At 36.5% G+C, this 17,754-nt stretch overlaps 4 protein-coding genes across 6 annotated transcripts; 1 reads left to right on the top strand and 3 right to left on the bottom strand.

Moving 5' to 3' along the window:
* Positions 28–3,178, top strand: LOC104742865. 3 transcript variants are annotated; one of them, XM_019235823.1, is made up of 9 exons: positions 28–958; positions 1,321–1,560; positions 1,690–1,779; positions 1,904–2,053; positions 2,141–2,265; positions 2,346–2,475; positions 2,559–2,690; positions 2,824–2,880; positions 3,037–3,178. In XM_019235823.1, exons 1-7 carry the CDS (start codon positions 464–466, stop codon positions 2,682–2,684), a joined length of 1,356 nt encoding a protein of 451 aa, XP_019091368.1. In that variant the 5' UTR covers positions 28–463; the 3' UTR covers positions 2,685–2,690; positions 2,824–2,880; positions 3,037–3,178. The 3 variants fall into 3 exon arrangements, with proteins under 3 accessions (XP_019091368.1, XP_010462238.1, XP_019091369.1); XM_010463936.2 differs by lacking the exon at positions 2,824–2,880 and having other exon boundaries at positions 464–958; positions 3,037–3,128; XM_019235824.1 differs by lacking the exon at positions 3,037–3,178 and having other exon boundaries at positions 464–958; positions 2,824–2,891.
* LOC104742866 (probable LRR receptor-like serine/threonine-protein kinase At1g53440) lies at positions 2,715–8,572 on the bottom strand. Its single transcript, XM_010463937.1, has 23 exons — positions 8,367–8,572; positions 7,541–7,715; positions 7,375–7,446; positions 7,195–7,263; positions 7,022–7,093; positions 6,871–6,942; positions 6,705–6,776; positions 6,549–6,620; positions 6,411–6,482; positions 6,247–6,318; positions 6,078–6,152; positions 5,912–5,983; positions 5,761–5,826; positions 5,622–5,681; positions 5,492–5,530; positions 5,363–5,412; positions 4,919–5,289; positions 4,618–4,816; positions 4,372–4,518; positions 4,161–4,282; positions 3,874–4,084; positions 3,552–3,789; positions 2,715–3,474 (listed from the first exon to the last, which is right to left on the bottom strand). Exons 1-23 carry the CDS (start codon positions 8,473–8,475, stop codon positions 2,862–2,864), a joined length of 3,120 nt encoding a protein of 1,039 aa, XP_010462239.1. The 5' UTR covers positions 8,476–8,572; the 3' UTR covers positions 2,715–2,861.
* On the bottom strand, positions 11,026–11,648 carry LOC104744145 (uncharacterized protein At4g04775-like). Its single transcript, XM_010465158.1, has 3 exons — positions 11,624–11,648; positions 11,383–11,567; positions 11,026–11,313 (listed from the first exon to the last, which is right to left on the bottom strand). Exons 1-3 carry the CDS (start codon positions 11,646–11,648, stop codon positions 11,026–11,028), a joined length of 498 nt encoding a protein of 165 aa, XP_010463460.1.
* LOC104742864 (probable LRR receptor-like serine/threonine-protein kinase At1g53430) lies at positions 11,982–17,754 on the bottom strand. Its single transcript, XM_010463933.2, has 23 exons — positions 17,552–17,754; positions 16,801–16,978; positions 16,615–16,686; positions 16,436–16,504; positions 16,277–16,348; positions 16,129–16,200; positions 15,968–16,039; positions 15,814–15,885; positions 15,662–15,733; positions 15,461–15,532; positions 15,307–15,381; positions 15,150–15,221; positions 15,002–15,067; positions 14,863–14,922; positions 14,732–14,770; positions 14,578–14,630; positions 14,124–14,494; positions 13,834–14,032; positions 13,572–13,718; positions 13,352–13,470; positions 13,069–13,279; positions 12,760–12,997; positions 11,982–12,677 (listed from the first exon to the last, which is right to left on the bottom strand). The coding sequence occupies exons 1-23, from the start codon at positions 17,667–17,669 to the stop codon at positions 12,062–12,064; spliced, it is 3,135 nt and encodes a 1,044-aa protein (XP_010462235.1). The 5' UTR covers positions 17,670–17,754; the 3' UTR covers positions 11,982–12,061.

Below are 17,754 nucleotides of genomic sequence, written 5' to 3'. Positions count from 1 at the left end.
GATAAGTATGGAAGGAATGGGTCTTTCACAGAAGAGACAAAGACTCGTCTGAAAAACAAGCCTATCATCAAGAGCCACAGGCATTGCTATCAAACGTGGCGGTAAGGTGGCGATTGATATGTGTGCGTCTTTTCAAAATCACTATCTTCGCTTTGAAGTTCACTCGCTATATTCCATAGCATCTCCCATACATTCGATTTTTTTCTTAAACTCTCCACGAAAAAAAGGATAAATTTTCAAACTTTTCTGTGGGTCTCAGCTTTTCTTATTGAACCCTAATTTTGATAACAGTCAGAGTGGATATCGTAAAATTTGTGGCTTTTCTCCTCTTTCTATCTTACTCTTTCATCGACTCAAGCTTTTACCTTTTTAACTCTTGGTGGAGTTGTACAGTTTAAACCTTTGATAAATTCTCGGAGACTCCGAGTTTGTCTCGCATGTGGATTTGAATACTGAAGAAACAATGTCTGTGGAAAGATCTTTGGAAGCTTGGGAAGAGGTTCAAAGACATGGACATGACCTAGCTGATAGACTTGCTCAGGGCTTTAACGGTTTGATTCATATCAACCCACCTTCGTTTCCATCGAAGCTATTCGATCTCGAGTTCTCAAGTCAGCATTTCGGGATTAAGGATCCTAAGTTCTTCACCGACCAACCTATCAATGGCGTTTCGGCGATTGTTGATATTGGGAACAAGATTGGTCAAGCTGGTGTTGATTTTGGCGCTGGATTAAATGTCATGGTTCATCAATTCTTCAGAAGGTTGCCTATACCGTTTTGGCACGATGGGACTGTTTCTACTGAGAGGGAGACTATTACGAGGAGCCATAGGGCGTATGTAGACACAAAAGAGAACTCAGAGTTTTCTAAGACTCATACTGCTTCCTCTGTTACTGTGTTGGAGGAGAAGGTTACAGACTTCGATTTAAGTACTATTGGATTACATAAGACACCAAAGGTAATTGTTGTACTTCTGCAATTTCAAGTTTTAGAAAACTTGTAGTACTATCTGTTAGTACTATCAAATTTCAAATCCAATAGTACTATCTGTTACTATTGGATTACATAAGACACCAAAGGTAATTGTTGTACTTCTGCAATTTCAAGTTTTTAATTTTTGTTGTTTACTGATCAAAGTGGCCTTAGCTTTGTATATAACTGTAGAGATATCTAGATTGGATTTCTTAGAGATTCGAGTATGAGCATATCCAAAGTTTTTGAATTTAGATGCTTGCTTATTGAGATATTGTGAATCAAGTTCAGTGGAGTTTATGTCAAGGGTGAAATTTGTTTACAGATTACAGTTTCTGCTCCTTGTAGGGAATGGTTGAGCTATCGTCAAGTTATGAAAGTAGAACAAGTGGTATGGAACATTCATTAGCAGCCAGGGGAGATCTTTGGAGAGTAGAAGCTTCTATTTCAAGCTCCCCTACGAGAGATGATAGCTCGTCTCTCTTTCTACTCCAACTCGGACCTTTGTTATTTCTGCGTGATTCAACTCTTCTCTTACCTGTTCATTTATCAAAGCAACACTTGCTCTGGTACGGATATGATAGAAAGGTATGCTTAATGCTTCAACCTTCTTTTCTTTTGTCTCAATGGAAGTATGATGGTGTTACTTGTGTTTTAGTCTTCGTATCTCAAGTTTTTGCTTATTGTTTCAAAACTCGGATGGTAATCTCTTTTCAGAAAGGTATGCATTCACTCTGTCCAGCTTTGTGGTCAAAGCATCGAAGATGGCTTATGATGTCCATGCTCTGCCTCAATCCTTTAGATTGCGTAAGTGTCGTTACTTTAAAATCTTTCTATGCGTGTGTATATGTGTGTTTGTTTGCCTTTTCATATTCTTGCATAGTGGAACTAATTTTCGAAGCTTTGTATTTATTTCCGTCTCATGGAACAGTCATTTGTAGACTTGCAATTTCCAAATGGACAATTAACATATGTATGTGGTGAGGGATTGACGACAAGTGTCTTTGTTCCTTTATGCGGTGGTCTTCTTCAAGCGCAAGGTCAATATCCAGGAGATATGAGATTTAGTTTCTCCTGCAAGGTTGGTTAATAAATGATCAAGTTATAGTCATTCACAGTTCCTTTATTCAAGAGCTTAAAAATCTGTTTCTCGACTTTGATGATTCAGAGTAAAAAGGGAACACGAATCACACCAATGGTAAATTGGCCTGACAAATCATTTGCATTGGGTGTTTCTCAAGCCTTGGTTTGGCGTAGGTCCGGTCTCATGTTGAAACCTGCAATTCAACTTAGGTAAATTAAAACCGGCCTTTCTCTTTTCCAATTAAAACGCTTCTTTTTTTCCTTTTGAACATCACAAACACGGTAAACAGCATGTGCTCTACATTTGGTGGAAGCAATCCCGGGGTGAGAACCGAAGTTATTCACTCGTTGAACGATAATATCAATATGATATGTGGCTTCGCATTCACAGCTCATCCTTCAACATTTGCATCTGTTTCCGTAAGCTAATATTTCTCTTTCATTCTTTTTCTCTTATCGAAACCTAGTTTGTTGTTCATTTTGGTTCTTCTCTAAAACCGCAGTTTGGTCGGTCAAAGTGGAATGGGAACATTGGACGAACCGGAATAGTTGTTAGAGCTGATACTTCTCTTCCAACCGTTGCTCGACCTTCTTTCTCCATTCAGATTAACAATGCTTTCGAGTTCTAAAAATATGTAAGGGCTAAGTTTTTGGTTGTGTAGTCTCGTCAAAAGACTATATTGTATATAGTAAATCACACTCATCAATCCCACAGAGAAATTTTACAGCGTAATAACAAAACCTGAAAAGAAATTTTCTTTTGTACAGTAAATCAAGCAAGAAAAAAAAGAAAATTATACAATTCATTACTCAATCTTCACATCGGTAAGATCATCTAACAGTCCCCTCGACGAAGATGATGACCTTCCTTCTTCTTGCTGTTGTAGGCTAACATCTTTGCTAGGCTCAGAGAAGGAAGAGTCAACCCAAGGACCCTCCATAGAAGAGGAGCTAATGTGTTGTTCACTGTTTCTTGTGTAGGTCGAGACTTGTGACTCGCTGTCTTGTGACAAAACCTCGAAGGCCTTAAACCTCATTGCAGCTGAACCACTTGGATCTGCTTCACGTTTCACCAGTGGTGGTTGGACTTTGATTTTTCCTTCCAGCATTTTTACAACAGATGACATTGGTGGTCTCAATGTCGGAGATGGGTTCGTGCAGAGTAAAGCTATGTTCAACATCCTCATCGCTTCTTTCTTCGAAAAGCTTGTACCGAGATCAGGATCCACAAGCTCTAGAAGACTCCCTTGTTCTTGCAAGACATATGCCCAATCAAGAAGGTAAATAAACTCTTCTCTTGGTCTGTAATTTGTATTGCTCTTTCCACTAACAATCTCTAAACAGACAACACCAAAGCTGTAAACATCTGCTTTGTCTGTTAAATAACCTCTCATTGCATACTCTGGAGCCATGTAACCTCTGCATCAATATAAAGTCGATTAACGTGTTAACCGCTCGCTATGAATTTTAGAAAAAGATAAGTGATGAAAACTCACATTGTTCCTGCAATCCTTGTGCTGATATGTGTGTTCTCTTCCTCGTCGAGCTTGGCTAGACCAAAATCAGAGATCTTAGCATTTAGAGACAGATCAAGAAGCACATTCGTCGCTTTTATGTCTCTATGAACAATCTTCAGCCTTGATTCCTCGTGTAGATATGACAATCCTTTCGCAATCCCTAAGCATATCTTGTTCCTTGTTGACCAATCCAAGTGAAGTTTCTGTTTCTCTGTGCCTGTAAAAATGACCCACAAGACACTTTAGCTTGAAGATCATGATCTTTCAATCTATATTTATCAGATGGATAAAGAAAACTAACCAAAGAGTGCGCGAGCGAGACTATTGTTCTCTAAGTACTCATACACAAGCAAAAGCTCTTTCCCTTCGATGCAACAACCATAAAGTTTCACAAGGTTTGGGTGTTGCAACGCAGAGATCATTCCGATCTCAGTCACAAATTCTCTGTTTCCTTGCTTAGATTTTGATGAAAGCTGCTTCACGGCGATGGTCATTCCATCAGCAAGAACACCCTAATAACCAAAACACATTATAACACCAAACTTAAAGAACTTGTGAAGATGTCAAACCAAAGCAATCATGCATCACCTTATAAACCGGTCCAAATCCTCCTTCACCAATCTTGTTTTCTGGATCAAAGTTATTAGTAGCACGTTTGATTTGTTTCAATGTGAACGATCCTGTCTGCAAATCAAGTCCCCGAAGCTCCTCTGATAAATCAAAAAAGTAAGATTTGAAAGAAACAATCAGAATCTTGAATACGACAAGATCATTTCTTGAACAATAGGTTCTTTCTTACCATTTTCATCCACTTCTTTTTTTCCACCTAAGTAACCTGTAAGCCAGAGGATTAGAACTACCAGCAACCCGAAAGCCGCACACGCTGCAATTACAATGCCTGCAACTGCTTCCTTGGACAATTCTTTTCCGGTGTCAACCTTGAAATCTACAATAGCAAACAATAAAGTAGAGAAAGAACATTCATTCATTCACTCACTCCAAAATTATTGTAAAAAGTTGAGAAAGGATTGGATAGGAAACTCACTTGGTGTAATCGTTATGGCAGATATGAGAGGCCCGTAAACACCTCGTGTTGGTATTACGTTTGTGCCTTTCCCTAACCACTTCAAGTGAATCTCCAACGTACTTCCATTCACCTGAACATCATCAATTTGCCTTAGGAACGGTTTACCAACTCCACCTGCTCTTTCAGCTATGTTAAAGTCCCTCTCCAACAACTTCCCCTGCGCAAGAGAATCCGAATTTCAAACTAACATACTGATTAAAGAAAGAAGTGAAACTTGGTTTTGAAAAAAATACTTTCTTCTTTGTTCTGCAAAACTCACTTGAACATAAATGTCGAATACTCGCCGCCCTAAGCTACGATAAGTCTGGTCATTTGAGAACATTATCTCTGCAAAATGGAGCTGCACTTTGTAACTTCCCCTTATCATGCAGAGTCCATAGTACTTGAGTGATTGTGAAGCGAGACGGGCTTTTGTGTAATACTCTGGAGTTGATTTATTGATCAAGTTAAATGTGTCAGTTGCTAAGTAAAGGGCCTTGTCATTGCCTAACCAAGCTCCAGAACTACTGTATCCCCATTTATCAGAGACAGAAGAGAATGTTGATGCTCCTCTCGTGTTTAAGTCTTCCACATACATGTCTTTACCAACCTTGAGTTGGTATCCTCCACAGTTGATGAACAAGGAAGAATCTGCAAGAAACTTATTCAGGGTTTTTTTGAATCATGAGGGTGTTAGATGTGAAAGTTGGAATTTTCCACTTACGTTCTGCTTCTCTAGGACATGGAAGATCCTTCCTCAAGCACCATTGAACACTACACAAGTAAATATTATTTCTCTGTAAGTTTCTTTGGTTAATTTATTAACTGAAAGGAGGGGAAAAAGAAGACTCACGAGTTATCGGTTGCTGACGGGTAGCTGGAGATCAAGTTCCTGAAAATGTAAACCAATAAAGCTGATTAGAAAAACATATAGACAAAGTTAAGTTGACAAATCAAGTATATGAAACAACAACAATGCTTACACATCAAGCTGATTACAGCTTAGAGTAGGTGGCTTAGTGAAATTGTTGTAAGATAAATCGCTGAAAACAGATCAAGAAATCGTTAAACCCAGTTGTATTCCGAATTTTCAACCTCGAGGTAGTTTGTTAGTTTGCTTACATGTTTTGTTTACTATCCAGAATGAACTGAGGAACTGGACCAGTCAATGAGTTATTATTCAGATACCTAAAGTGGCCAAGTAATTAATTAGCTATCAGTTTTTGAAGTAAGATTTGTATCATCTATATAATATTGATAATTTGAAACTTACATAAAGTTAAATGCCTCAAGATTCCGAAATGTGTCTGGAATTGCACCAGTTAGCATGTTTGAACTTAAATCTCTGCACACACACATGTTATACATGATTTGATGTGAGGTCGTGGATCACATTATTAGCCTTTAAGATGTAGAACTAGCAAGAGAATTTGACTTACAGTAACTTCAGCTTACTCAAGGAGGTACCAATGTATTCCGGAATAGAACCCTTTATCAAACAGTTTCTTAGTACCCTGATGAAGTTAATAAGCAACGAAGATATTTAAAATGTTGTTTGATGAAACAGAGTTTATAACTTGTGTTGAGTCAAACTATAATAACACTTACAATCGGTCCATATTCGTCATCTTTTGCAGGTCTGGGAAAGAAGAGGCCGGTCCACGCAAATCGGTTATCCTCCTGAGTAAAATGAGAGCTCTATTAAGCTCAAAAGTTTTGATGACAAGCATGCAAAAAGAAAAGGGTATTGTTAAAACTCTTTGCTTACTTACAATCCAGTCAAGTTCTTCAAGTTTGATATTGAAGCTGGAATTGGACCTTCCATTGATGTGCCTTCGAGGTCTCTGCAGATTTAACAATTCAGTCTTACTACAAATTTCACAAGAAGATTAAAAATGATGGTTACTCACAGCCTAGTGATCTGAGTCCAGTTTCCAACAAAATCAGGTATCTTCCCAGATAGAGAGTTTCCATCAATCCGACTGCAAGAAACATATGAAAATTTTAGAACCATTCCAAAGAATCAACATTTTTGAAAATCTAACTGTGTGTGTCTCTCTACTTACAAATCAGTCAAATTCTTGAGATTGCTTAAGGACTCAGGGATCGGACCCGTGATGTTGTTTGAAGAGAGTAGCCTGTAATTATAAACAGACCAATCACTAAGTCAAACTACAACAGCAATATATAATAAAGAAAAAAAACAAAATGTATAATAAAGGATGATCTTACAATCTTTTCAAGCTTCTTAAGTTCCCTAAGTTTGAAGGAAGTGATCCTGTGAATAAATTAGTTTCGAAATTCCTGCAATTTTTTTTTTGGCCTTATTAGAGTCTCTTCAATTCAAAGTTTGAAGAATACAAGATTTAGATAGGAATATTACACTACAGTAAGTGTAGTAATCTCTCCGAGTTGAGGAGGAAATGGTCCAGAGAGACGGTTTCCGGTTACAGACCTGTTTTAGTTGCAGAAAACAAAAAACGCAAGAATCAGTACAACTTTTATCGTATCATCACAAGGAAAAAAAGATATAGGCATCGGAGAGAGAATGGTTACAAGATTTCAAGTGGAATTCGAGACAATGTCGTAGGTATTGTCCCACTGAGAAAGTTCAGCATAAGATCTCTGTAAGTAAAAAACCACAAATTAACAAAGATTACTTAATCCCCAAGCCTCAGACGTTTTTGCTATGATCCATTGACAGTAAAATCAAGAAACAAAGATCCCGGTTCGTACATTTCTGTAAGGTGCGTGAGGTTCCCGAACTCTCGTGGGACAATTCCTCGCAAATTAAAACCTTGAAGCTGTCTGTTGATGAAAATGAAAAAGAAACAAGTTATATTTTCAGAACCCTAATTTTGTTTCTTGTTATGAAAGTTACTATAATGGGCAAATTACATACATGTTTGTGACACGACAGACTGAACTGGAGTTGAGGGTACAGTCGCAGGTGATGTTACTGGTTGCTTTGGGCGACGAGCCGGAAACAAAGTTCCATTTCCCGTCCGTACAAGAAGTCCTCTCGATGTTCACTGTTTGGTTTTGAAGCTTTCTAAAGATCGTTCGCAATGTTTGAACTGCTCAAAAATGGTCAAAACTTTTGACGGTCCAGATTTGAAGTTCAGAAATAAGAGATAAATACTGTAGTTTAAAAAATATCTCAATCTCCAGATTCTCAACGTCTCTATCAATAACGCAACTTGCATATAAAGTACAAATATTTATTTATTTATTATTTTAATAATACACATGTTGGAGANAATTTTTTTTTTTTTTTTTTTTTTTTTTGACGTTACATATAACATCTACCTACAATAGAATATATATAATTAATAACTATATGGATCTTCTATCCATGATTCATGACGACCAATACCATTCAATAAATTCATTAACGACCAATATCATCAAGAGCAAAAGTATAACTTTTCCTATTAAAGACCGACAATAATATAATTTTTTTTCTATTAAAGGATTTACAATAACAATATAGTTTAGTTGATTTTTTTTTAAATGCGCACCAAATTACAGAGTTTAGTCGGTAACTTGGAAAAGATAACTTTCTATCAATTGAGTTTTTCCCACTAAAAGCAAGCATCCAATTACTTTTTTTCATTAAAAAAAAAAAAGTTGAATCGGATAATTTGAGAAAAGGGGGATAACTTTATATTGGAATTGAAGAGATCTAATCGAAATGTAAATACTAAAAAAGAGTGAAGATAAGGCACCTTCATCTTCTGGCAAAAGTTGAGCATTTGATCCGTAAAAATCAAAGTAGATGATGAAGATGAGAAGAAGGGCATACACAACTTTCTCGGCCGAGAAAAAGAAACCCATCCTCTCGTTTTTTTTTTCTTCGGAAAAACCAAACTCAATTCTCAAAGAGAGAGAGAAGAAGAAGAAGCAGAAAGAAGTGTATAAGCTTAGTGTTCACTTAAATAATAATATATATACATATTAATAACATAATCTCATAATATATAGTATTTTTTTAATATCTAGCCACCGGGGATGAATACTTTATGTGGGGTTCATTGACTTCTTTCTAGTCTTCGTTAATGTATTTTAAATCATTAAAATTAAGGTGTCGTAAATTCTGTGATTTTTCCTGGTTAATATTTGATTTTGTAAATTTTTTTGGCAAACACAACTAATATTTCCTCTGTTTTACAATATATAATGTTTTAGTTAAAAACACACTATTTTAATGGAACAATTATCATGGAAAGTGATCTAGGCCTTGAGGTGAGAGTGTTATAGATGGTGGACGGTTACAAGGTTGGCCTTCGCACTTTCATTAGTAAAACCAAATTGATGGGTCGAAGTGGTGGATTGACTTTCACACTCTCTCTTTCGTGGATACAAACAGATGATGATGGATGGGGATTATCTTTTGAATTAGAGAGATAATTTGCTTTCAAATTTTTTATTTATATAAATTAGATTTTTTCTTTTTTATGTTTGTTAAAGCAGTTTAAAAAAAAAACTAATTGCAAAACTGTGTCTTAAAAGCAATTATACTTTCCTTACAATTTTATTTTACATTACGCATTTGAACTTTATTTTAATTTTTTAGAAAATTTTCAGTTGGTTGTTATAAAATTTGATTGATATGTATATCAGTATAAGTTGGTTAATACTGTTGTTGTGTGGAAAATCGGTATTTTCATACCCCAGCTAAGGGGGTATGTTGAATTCATACACTAGCTATAACACTGAGTAAATCCATACACAATGTTTAGTAAAATTCAAATTGGCTGCACCAACTTGACAAACTGTGTAAAAACATGCACAAGCCGTAACGATGTTATCTCACCGCTAACGGCTGCTTACGTGGAAGCCACGTCATAAACGACGTCATATTGAGATACGAAAGAGAAAGCTTCTTTTGTCCAAAACGACGTCGTTTCAATTGTCTTCTTAAACCATCAACTTCTTCTTCTTTCCCGACTCGAGTTGTATGTTTCTCAATCCCGACTCTTGTTTCTTCTCTTCTTTTCACCAATAAATCAAAATCAATTGGTCAATTGATTCAATTAGCAACGATTGTCGATCGTGGAGAGTGTATAAAGTGCTGTTAACCATATTGTCATCGGAAAATGAGGTAATTTTAATTCAATTTTTATGGTTTTTATAATTTAGGAATTTTCTTAATTGAGATACTTAGGAGTGTTTATTTAGAAAACCCGATGGATTTTGAGTGTAATTGTGTAGTTTAGATGAGATTGATGTGTGTTCTTAAGTTTGGAACTAGTTTAGCTCTTACAAAAATATCTTGAACACCAAGTGTTCGATAATATGTGTAAACGAAATGAATAACCCTCTAATTCTTGTAAGTTTTTTGTTTCAGCTCTGATGAGGATGTCATATTCCAATGCCACAATGGTGGAGAGTTTGGAGTTGTTGATGGGGAAAAAATTTCTTATTTTGGAAGATCGGTTCTAACCCTTGAAAGCAAACCAGAAAATGTTGTGACTAATCTGATGGCGGCATTGGACGATCCTCCTGAGTCGTATGTTAACTGTGATTGGTACTTGGCATCAACAAATGTCAAGATTTATTCTGAGTCGATCTCAGCAGTTAATGGCATTGGTTTTTGGATAAGATCTCAAGAGCCAAGGATTCAACCACCACCACGAGAAGTTACAAAAGGTCCCAAGAAGACAGAAAAAAAGAAAGAAGGGCTTGAATGAGTCTCCAAAAAAGAAGTCAAAAGGAAAAAGAGAACAAGAACAGCCGGAGAAGAGAATCAAAGTTTCAAAAGCTGGACGAGATAGTCGTTGTGGCCGGTGTAGTACCGTCGGTCATAGTACTAGAAATTGTCCAGCTCTCGGAGTTGTTGGTAGAAGGTGGAAGAAGAAGAAAACTGGTGAAGAACCAAGCCAAGGACAAAGCCAAGGACAAAGCCAAGGACAAAGCCAAGGACAAAGCCAAGGACAAAGCCAAGAACCAAGTCAAAGACAAAGCCAAGGACTTAGTCAAGCACAAAGCCAAGGACCAAGGCAGCAATCTCAGAATGATTAATGGTGAGTCTTTTTATTGATCAAACTTCTGCTTATTAATAGCTTCATTATCATTACTCAGGTTTTCACATGTTATTTTTGTTTATTTTTGTAGTGTATGAATGGAATGAAGGAACTGAATAGAAGGAAGTGATGGATGGAAGTTTTTTGTTTTAGTCGGATGAGATTGAAAGTTTTTGTGGTAATCTCATGGTAGTTTATGGTTGCAGTAGTTCGGTGAATTTCAAGTTTTTGTTGTACTCAAAATCATGGCTTCTATTTTTAATCTAATCAAAACTTATTGAAGTTTTATGTTAATCTTAACATAGTTAATAACAAAAACACTTAACAACTCCATGATTACATGCTTAATCAATCCAACACATTACACAAATATTACATAGTAGACAAAAGCCACAACTAAACCACCACAAACAATCATGTTCTTGAAGCTTCTTAGCTCTTGAATCTCTTTCTCACAAGAACTCACCACACCTTTGAGCTCTACAATATCTTTTTTACATCTTTCTGCGATTTCTTTGACAGCTTCGACCTCATCTAATCCCTTTGCTAAGCTTCCCACTTCTCTTTCTATTTTGTCAACTACACTTTCAACCGCTTCCATCTCCTCAACTATGCTTATGTCGGTCCACTTAAACAAATGATTCGGATTCTAATACAAAAATACACATTATGAGAAGGTTATTAGAACAATTTTCATATGACCAACTATATTGATTACCTCGTCGGATCCATTAGGAAAACAATGAAAGAGTCTTCCAGGATTTTTCATTGTGTTTGAAGTTCTCATTACAGAGAATCGACCACATCTACATTTTCGTGGGATTCCTCTTCCAATGACATTGACTCTGTGACTCACTCCTTCACCAAATAACGGATTCACCAATTCACAATCAAATAATATTTCTATCAAAATACACAAAGACAAGGAAACTAAACACATTATGTTCTCAATTACTCACCTGAAGAAGCTGATGATGAAGACATCTTAATCGATTTCGCCCAAAAATCCTAAATGTTTTAAAAATCCCCAAATTAATTGAACAAAATTTCTCTCGACTCGTGAAAGAAGAAAAAAGGAAGAAGACAATTGAAACAACGTCGTTTTGGACAAAAGAAGCTTTCTCTTCCGTATCTCAATACGACGTCGTTTATGACGTGGCTTCCACGTAAGCAGCCGTTAGCGGTGAGATAACACCGTTACGGCTTGTGCATGTTTTTACACAGTTTGTCAAGTTGGTGCAGCCAATTTGAATTTTACTAAACATTGTGTATGGATTTACTCAGTGTTATAGTTGGTGTATGAATTCAACATACCCCTTAGCTGGGGTATGAAAATACCGATTTTCCGTTGTTGTGTCTGTAAATTAATTAATAGAATCTTAATGATTTACAATTCATTACTCAATCTTCACATCGGTAAGATCATCTAAAAGATTTTTCGACGAAGATGATGAACGTCCTTCCTCTTGCTGTTGTTGGCTAATATCTTTGCTAGGCTCATAGAAGGAAGAATCGACCCACGGACCGTTCATCGAAGAGGAGCTTATGTGTTGTTGTTCTCTGTTTCTCGCAAATGTTGAGGCTTGTGAATCGTTGTCTTCTGACAAAAGCTCAAAGGCCTTAAACCTCATTGCAGCTGAACCACTTGGATCTACTTCACGTTTCACCAATGGTGGTTGGACTTTGATTTTTCCTTCTAGCATTTTTACAACAGATGACATTGGTGGTCTCAATGTCGGAGATGGGTTTGTGCAGAGTAAAGCTATGTTCAACATACTCATCGCTTCTTTCTTCGAAAAGCTTGTACCGAGATCTGGATCCACGAGTTCCAGCAGGCTCCCTTGTTCTTGCAAGACATATGCCCAATCAAGAAGGTAAACGAACTCTTCTTTTGGTCTGTAATTTGTGTTGCTCTTTCCACTCACAATCTCTAAGCAGACAACACCAAAGCTGTAAACATCTGCCTTGTCTGTTAAGTAACCTCTCATTGCATACTCTGGAGCCATGTAACCTCTGCATATCAATGAAATATAAATTTTTGTAAGTGTTAAGCGCTCGCTATGAATTTTAGAAAAGATAAGTAATGAACACTCACATTGTTCCTGCAATCCTTGTGCTGATATGTGTATTCTCTTCCTCGTCGAGCTTGGCTAGACCAAAATCAGAGATCTTAGGATTCAGAGACAGATCAAGGAGCACATTTGTCGCTTTTATGTCTCGATGAACAATCTTCAGCCTTGATTCCTCGTGTAGATAATTCAATCCTTTCGCAATCCCTAAGCATATCTTGTTCCTTGTTGGCCACTCCAAGTGAAGTCTCTGTTTTTCTGTGCCTGTTAAGATACTTTAGCTCAAAGATCAAGAACCTAAAACTATTTTTCTCAGATGGATAAAGAAAACTAACCAAAGAGTGCGCTAGCGAGACTATTGTTCTCTAAGTACTCATACACAAGCAAAAGCTCTTTCCCTTCGATGCAACAACCATAGAGTTTCACAAGATTTGGGTGTTGCAACGCAGAGATCATTCCTATCTCAGTCACAAATTCTCTGTTTCCTTGCTTAGATTTTGATGAAAGCTGCTTCACCGCTATGGTCATTCCATCAGCAAGAACACCCTAATAACCAAAACACATTAGTACATATAATCCAAATCACAGTGAAGATGTAAAACTAGCAGTCATGATCACCTTATAAACCGGTCCAAATCCTCCTTCACCAATCTTGTTTTCTGGATCAAAGTTATTAGTAGCACGTTTAATTTGTTTCAGTGTGAACGATCCTGTCTGCAAATCAAGTCCCCTAAGCTCTTTTGATAAAACAAAAAAGTAAGATTTGAAAGACATAATCAGATCTTGAAAATGAGAAAGAGCATTTCTTGAAAGATAGGAAAATTGTTTTCTTTCTTACCATTTTCATCGACTTCTTTTTTCCCACCTAAGTAACCTGTAAGCCAGAGGATTAGAAGTACCAGAAACCCGAAAACCGCACACGCTGCAATTACAATGCCTGCAACTGCTCCATTGGACAATTCTTTTCCGGTACCAACCTTGAAATCTACAAGAATAGGCGATAGAATAGAGAGAACATTCACTCACTTACTCGCTCTAACATTATTTTAAACAGTTGAGAAAGAACATTCATTCACTCCAAGACTGGAAAGAAAACTCACTAGGTGTAATTGTTATGGCGGAAATGAGAGGCCCGTAAACAGATCTTGTCGGTATCTGGTTTGTGCCTTTTCCTGTCCACTTCAAATGAATCTCCAGCGTACTTCCATTCACTTGAACTTCAGTAATGTTTCGTGTGAACGGTTTACCAACTCCACCTGCTTTCTCTGCTATGTTAAAGTCCCTCTCCAACAAATTCCCCTGCACAAGAGAATCCCATTTTGAACTCTGATCCAAGAAACTGAAACTTTGTTTCGAAAAAAAGTTTTCTTCTTTGTTCTGGAAAACACACTTGGACATAAATGTCGAATACTCGCCGCCCTAAGCTACTAAAAGTCTGGTCATTTGAGAACATAATCTCTGCAAAATGGAGCTGCACTTTGTAACTTCCTTTTCTCATGCATAGTCCATAGTACTTGAGTGACTGTGGAGAGAGACGGGCTGTTTTGTAATACTCTGCAGTTGATCCATTGATCAAGTTAAATTTGTCTGTTGCTAAGTAAGGGGCCTTGTCATTGCGTAACCAAACTCCAGAACTGCTGTATCCCCATCTTCCAGAGTCAGAAGAGAATGTTGATTGTCCTCTACTGTTCAAGTCAACCGTATACGTGTCTTTTCCAATCTTGAGGCTGCTTCCTCCACAATTAATGAACAGGGAAGAATCTGCGAAAACCCGAGAACAAAAATGTAAAAATGGTATAGGGTTTCTTTCTATATAAGTTTGAATCTTTAAAATGTACACTCACATTCTGCATCTCTTGGACAGGGAAGATCCTCTCTCAAGCACCACCATTGAGCACTACACAAGTAGAGTTGTTGTTTTTTTTTTGTTTTTTTATGTAACTATCTTTGGTTTTTGAGTTCTATGAACTGAAAAGAGTGAGAAAAAAGGAGACTCACGAGTTATCGGTTACTGACGGGTAGCTGGAGATCAAGTTCCTGAATGTGTTTAACCAATAAAGCTGATTAGAAAAACATATAGACAAAGTTAAGTTGAAAAATCAAGGATATGAATTAACAACAGTGCTTACACATCAAGCTGATTACAGCTTACAGTAGGTGGCTTAGTGAAATTGTTGTCAGATAAATCGCTGAAAACAGATCAAGAAATCATTAAACGCAGATGTATTCCGAATTTAAAACCTCGAGGTAGTTAGTTAGTTTGCTTACATGTTTTGTTTATTATCAAGAATGAACTGAGGAACTGGACCAGTCAATGTGTTATTATTCAGATACCTAAAGCAGCAAAGTAATTAACATTCAGTTTTTGAAAGTAAGATTTTATATCATCATTATATGTTGATAATTTGAAACTTACATATAGTTCAATTTCTCAAGATTCCGAAATGTGTCTGGAATTACACCGGTTAGCATGTTTGAGCTTAAATCTCTGCATACACACATACTTTAAGGTGAGATCTTGGATCAAATTATTAGCCTTTAAGCTGTAGAACTAGCAAGAGAATTTGACTTACAGTAACTTCAGCTCACTCAAGGAGGTACCAATGTACTCTGGAATAGGTCCCTTTATCAAACAATTTCTTAGTACCCTGATGAAGTTAGTAGAATGTTAAGTATTGTTTGATGAAACATGTGTATGTATATAACTTTAGTCAAAGTTAAACTTACAATCGTTCCATATTCGTTATATTTTGCAGGTCTGGAAATGAAGAGGCCGTTCCACGCAAATCTGTTATCCACCTGATAAAAATGAAAGCTTTATTAAGCTCAAAAGCTTTGAAGAGCATGCAAAAAAGGGTATTGTTCGAACGTAGACTGAATTTAGTAAACGTTTTTTAAAGGGTATTGTTAAAGTCTTGGCTTACTTACAATTCAGTCAAGTTCTTCAAGTTTGATATTGAAGATGGAATTGGGCCTTCCAATGATGTGCCTTGAAGGTGTCTGCAGATTGAACAGTTTAGTCACTGCAAAGTTTACAGTGTTCTTTAGAAGAAGTAATCAGAGAAATGATGGTTACTCACAGCTTATCGAGCAGAGTCCAGTTTCCGATGAAATCAGGTATCTTCCCGGATAGAGGGTTTCCATCAATCCGACTGCAAGAAACATATGAAGCTTTTAGACTCGTTCCAAAAGAATCAACATTTTTGAAATCTCACTGTATTTTTCTATACTTACAAATCAGTCAAGTTCTTGAGATTGCTCAAGGACTCAGGGATTGGACCTGTGAAGTTGTTTGCAGAGAGAAGCCTGTAATTATAAATTGACCAATCACTAAGTATAACTGAAATAATTGACAATGGAAGAAAAAAAACAAAGTATGTAACAAAGGATGTTACAATCTTTTCAAGCTTCTTAAGTTCCCTAGGTTTGAAGGAAGTGTTCCTGTTAAACTATTAGTTTCCAACATCCTGCAATATGCATCTTACATATTAGAATCTAGTAAATTCTGGTTTAAAGAAAACAAGATTAGATGTGAAACATTACAATTCAGTAAGCGCAGTAATCTCTCCGAGTTGAGGAGGAAATGGTCCAGAGAGACGGTTTCCGGATACAGATCTATTAGTAAACAAAAACGCAAGAATCAGTACAACTTTATTATCATCACAAGAAGAAGTAAAAATATGTATTGCAGAGAATGGTTACAATATTTCAAGCGGAATTTTAGACAATGTAGCAGGTATCGTTCCATTGAGAAAGTTCCGAGTAAGGTCTCTGCATGAAAAAACGAAAGGAAAAAAACACAAAACAAAGATTGCTTGAGTTCCAAGTCTTGGACATTTTGCGAACAATCAAGAAACAATGAGAAAAAAAAATGTGCTTACATCTCTCGAAGACTCGTGAGGTTTCCGAACTCATGCGGGATAATTCCGGGCAAGCTTAAACTTTTAAGCTGTCTGTTGATGACAATCAAGAAGAGAGAAAGTTTTTGTTTAAGAACCCTAACTCTGTTTCTTGCTTGGAAAGTTTAAGGAGATGAGAAGTAGTCATATATATATATATACACTTACATGTTTGTGACATGACAAACTGAGCTGGCATTGAAAGTACAGTCGCAGGTGATGTTACTGGTCGGTGGGTTTTCCAATGAGCTGCCAACAAAGTTCCATTTTCCGTCGGAACAAGAAGTCCTCTCGATGTTCACTGTTTGGTTTTGAAGCTTTCTAAAGATCGTTCTCAATGTTTGAACTGCTCAAAAATGGTCAAAATGAGGAAGTCCAACTGAATAAAGAATGAGAGATTAAACACTAGTATAAAATATCTCAATCTGAACGTCTCTGTAATTGACTCAACATGCACATATTGAAAGAGATTTATTTGTTTACTTAACACATCTTTGAGAATAATTATATATTGTCCAGATGGGACAAATTATCATAGATTAGAAAAAAAAAAAAAAAAAGAATTGATACAATAAATCAAGCTTTTGCATCGTGCAACTATGACGACCCACCAATCAATTATCGAGATAGTAGGTCCACGAAATTCAATAAATCCAATATTTTCTAGCTTTTTATTTGTCAAATGTGACTTGAAATTTTTTTAAGTTTATACCAAAAGCTAATAAATGAATAATCTTTTAAAAAATTCACGATCTCTTGTGGAATTCTTGAATTCACAATCTAGTTAGGGTTTTTCTTTTTTTTTTTTGTCTCAAGAACAAGAATTGAAACTAAAGTCGAATTGGCGACTATAAAATTGAATTTGAAAAGAATTTATATGACAATGTGTGTGTGGATTACACAAAAGATTGAGACGCACCTTCATCTTCTGGCAAAAGTGGTTGAGCATTTGATGATCCAAAATTTTCTAATAAGCAAATGAAGATGAGAAGAAGAGCATACACAACAACTTTCTCTGTCGAGAAGATGAAACCCATCTTCTCGAGTATTTTTTCTGAGGAAAACACCAAACAGACAAGACACGAGAGGGAGTTGAGAGAAACAGTTGTGTAAAAAGCTTTT

The sequence above is a fragment of the Camelina sativa genome, chromosome 14 (genome assembly GCF_000633955.1).
Source record: "Camelina sativa cultivar DH55 chromosome 14, Cs, whole genome shotgun sequence".
Taxonomy (NCBI): Eukaryota; Viridiplantae; Streptophyta; class Magnoliopsida; order Brassicales; family Brassicaceae; genus Camelina; species Camelina sativa.
This window is presented reverse-complemented; position numbering and strand designations above follow the sequence as displayed.

Coding starts and splice junctions, on each gene's coding strand:
- LOC104742866 (XM_010463937.1), bottom strand. CDS start 8,475: ATGGGTTTCTTTTTCTCGGCCGAGAAAGTTGTGTATGCCCTTCTTCTC. Junction 6,943..7,021: donor ATTACTACACTTACTGTAGT/GTAATATTCCTA, acceptor AAAAAATTGCAG/GAATTTCGAAACTAATTTAT. Junction 4,519..4,617: donor TGCCATAACGATTACACCAA/GTGAGTTTCCTA, acceptor TTGCTATTGTAG/ATTTCAAGGTTGACACCGGA.
- LOC104742864 (XM_010463933.2), bottom strand. CDS start 17,669: ATGGGTTTCATCTTCTCGACAGAGAAAGTTGTTGTGTATGCTCTTCTT. Junction 16,201..16,276: donor ATTACTGCGCTTACTGAATT/GTAATGTTTCAC, acceptor TGCATATTGCAG/GATGTTGGAAACTAATAGTT. Junction 13,719..13,833: donor CGCCATAACAATTACACCTA/GTGAGTTTTCTT, acceptor CTATTCTTGTAG/ATTTCAAGGTTGGTACCGGA.
- LOC104744145 (XM_010465158.1), bottom strand. CDS start 11,648: ATGTCTTCATCATCAGCTTCTTCAG. Junction 11,568..11,623: donor TTCATCATCAGCTTCTTCAG/GTGAGTAATTGA, acceptor GTATTTTGATAG/AAATATTATTTGATTGTGAA. Junction 11,314..11,382: donor TTCCTAATGGATCCGACGAG/GTAATCAATATA, acceptor TTTTTGTATTAG/AATCCGAATCATTTGTTTAA.
- LOC104742865 (XM_019235823.1), top strand. CDS start 464: ATGTCTGTGGAAAGATCTTTGGAAGCTTGGGAAGAGGTTCAAAGACAT. Junction 1,561..1,689: donor GGTACGGATATGATAGAAAG/GTATGCTTAATG, acceptor ATCTCTTTTCAG/AAAGGTATGCATTCACTCTG. Junction 2,476..2,558: donor CAACATTTGCATCTGTTTCC/GTAAGCTAATAT, acceptor CTAAAACCGCAG/TTTGGTCGGTCAAAGTGGAA.